This window comes from Anarhichas minor, unplaced genomic scaffold, assembly GCF_050575085.1.
Source record: "Anarhichas minor isolate MPS153535 unplaced genomic scaffold, ASM5057508v1 ptg000027l, whole genome shotgun sequence".
Lineage (NCBI taxonomy): Eukaryota > Metazoa > Chordata > Actinopteri > Perciformes > Anarhichadidae > Anarhichas > Anarhichas minor.
This window is the reverse complement of record NW_027466473.1, coordinates 6,322,220-6,324,745: the sequence shown is the minus strand read 5'-3', so window position 1 is coordinate 6,324,745 and position 2,526 is coordinate 6,322,220. Positions and strand designations below refer to the sequence as shown.

The window sequence follows — 2,526 nt, the reverse complement described above, 5'->3', positions numbered from 1 at the left end:
CCAATAATGAACAGACTCGTAAAGGTTAATTATTCCCACGGGCAGTTTAAAACAAGTGTCTCATATGTTCAGAGACCGTGACGATTATTGAAAGCGGTGATATGATGCGACACTACGAGACAAAGCACAACTCTTGAGCAAACGTATCCTCGCATCTGAAATGAAGACAGATAAACCTAAGAGTCCAGTATGATCAGAATCCTAACATTAATTCGCTGTCCAACAATGATGTCAACAGAGAGAATATAGCTGAAACAAGTGGTTTAATAACTACAGATGAAGTCCCTGCACACAAATTTATCTTGTTAGAAGATGAGAAAAATATAATATTGTGGCTTTTTATTGGCATCACTTCACACCTGAATGAGCTGAATTTAAAGCTGCAGGACAATTCAGTGAAATTAATTTTTCTAAAATGAAGTACTTTATTTTAAGATGCACATTTTTCAAAAGCTTTGTTATATCCAGCCCTTATTTTACTTGAAATTAGGACATTTATGTATTATTTATAATTCAAGAGTCAACAAATGTGATCAATGTAAGTGCCCAAAACTGCACAACAAAAATCAAGTACTTTAACATGTATTTGAGTCAATTGTTATTTTATAAAAATATAAACTCATGGTAGCCCAAACTAGTAGAGCTTCAAGTGTCCAGTGACTTTGTCAATCAGATCAGCTGGGCCGGGACCGATACCCAGCACGGTGCGTGATCCGGGGGCGATTTGAGTCCTCCCTGCGTCATGAATCAGGCTGATGGGAAGCCCCATTTCTTTGGCATGACCCAGCAGGTTGATCAGGGTGTCCTCATCGGGGGCCTTCACCACCACCTTGGGCTGGCCGCAGTACTCCCACTGTTTGAGGAGCTCGGGGTTCCTGCGCTGAACCTGCTTGTAAGCCGACACAGCAGCATGGGAGCACTGGGCAGCGACCTTCCCTTTACCCATCTTCAGGTCATTTCGGACCACCAGTATCATCTTGAACTCGCCTCCTTCTCCCATCACTGTTGCTTCACCAGAACCGTTCCCCATCGCCGTAATCAGGCTTTTGGATTTCGGGCCCAGGCGAGCCCGAAGGTGCCAACCAAGCAGGAGCCCACAGCCCAGTCCTGCTACTCCACCCAGGCCCAATGGACCATATACCAAGTCCATGTTGTTCAGCCTGCAAAAATGACATACAGAATAAAGCAAGTCCATGTCACATCTACACCTATAAACTTTTAGAAATTTATTCGAAACATTGGAAGCAACAATTAAAACAATCTCACCACAAGGTCAATTCACTAACTGTTCCGGAGCTTTTGATGTGATTACACTTTCTTCCCCAGTTGTCTTCTGTGCACTAAAAATATTTTTCCTCCATGTTGGCTTACAAATTGAGATTGAAAGTAATTCTTAAAAGCTCTAGAACTGCTACTCATTGTGTTAAACTTTTGAAAGAGGTATTTGCCCAATGTATGTTTGCAGAACTGATTCCATCCTTTTCTTCTGCGTGTCTAACATAACCGTTTAAAGTGCATTATGCCTGTAGTACAGCATAACTTAACAATTTTAAGTTATTTTAATAGTGTTTCGTAACTGACTGTATACCATATGGCTACACAGTTAGCCCAGTTTTAACATCACAGATTTAAGATTTCGCCAAATTGTTAGTTATGCCTTTCATAAACTAACGACAACTTCGTGTGCTAACAAGCTAACGCTAGCTAGCTAGCTAACTCTATGGCCATGCTAACGTTAGCTTCCGGTCTAAAGCGAGAACGCTTACTCTCCAAAAACACCGCTCAAGATACATATCACTTGGCAAACAAATAGACTTAAGTTTATATATTTCATTCCCCCATAGTGCCAACCAACACCATTCAGCACACATGATACATTGCAGGTTTCCACTCGTTACATTTCATACCTGCTGGTTTGCTCGACGTGCCAGCAGCAGTATGAATGAAGCGTCATCTACTTTTCTTATTGTCGCTTGGTGATGACGTCAAAGCACCACGACCTTCCAAAAGTAGAAAATCTGTTATTTTAAATTGAAATGTCTTGTCTAGTCGTCCTTTGGGCTAAAATTGCACTACCAGTGTATAAAAAAGTTGTAAAATACTGTTTTTGTATATTATATATGATACCCTTTTTTTCAGAGAGTATGAGGTTGGATACCAAAAGGCCTCAGTACGCATCAGGCATACTTCTCATATAACTAATTGCATTTAAAATATGCTTGAGGTCTAATGCTAACAAGGCTTCTCATGTTGTGAGATACTTTCAAGATGGCAGCAATGACGAGGAAAATGTTAAAAAAACAAAACTGATCCCTTTAAGATAATCTAATAAATTCCAAATATCAAATACAAACTGCATGTTTGCATAAGTATTCATCCACTTTACTGTGATAGCACACAGTACCTAAATCATCACTGGTGCAGCTGATTAGAATTAGCAGTCACATAATTGGTTAAACTGAGAGAAGAAGAACAAGAAGAAGACCAGTGAAGGAGGCCATGCACCAAGAGATATGTGACGACTCT

General features: G+C 40.2%; 1 protein-coding gene across 2 annotated transcripts; it reads right to left on the bottom strand.

The window, feature by feature from the left end:
- Nucleotides 1-246: 246 nt before the first annotated feature.
- On the bottom strand, nucleotides 247-1,965 carry ptrh2 (peptidyl-tRNA hydrolase 2). 2 transcript variants are annotated; one of them, XM_076102377.1, is made up of 2 exons: nucleotides 1,908-1,965; nucleotides 247-1,160 (listed from the first exon to the last, which is right to left on the bottom strand). In XM_076102377.1, exons 1-2 carry the CDS (start codon nucleotides 1,952-1,954, stop codon nucleotides 635-637), a joined length of 573 nt encoding a protein of 190 aa, XP_075958492.1. In that variant the 5' UTR covers nucleotides 1,955-1,965; the 3' UTR covers nucleotides 247-634. The 2 variants fall into 2 exon arrangements, with proteins under 2 accessions (XP_075958492.1, XP_075958493.1); XM_076102378.1 differs by lacking the exon at nucleotides 1,908-1,965 and adding an exon at nucleotides 1,267-1,877.
- Nucleotides 1,966-2,526: the final 561 nt, after the last annotated feature.

What these genes read in the sequence shown, in the direction of transcription:
- ptrh2 (XM_076102377.1), bottom strand. Translation starts at nt 1,954, where the DNA reads ATGACGCTTCATTCATACTGCTGCTGGCACGTCGAGCAAACCAGCAG. An exon ending in CACGTCGAGCAAACCAGCAG is followed by an intron (nt 1,161 to 1,907) that starts GTATGAAATGTA and finishes TCATTTTTGCAG; the next exon opens with GCTGAACAACATGGACTTGG.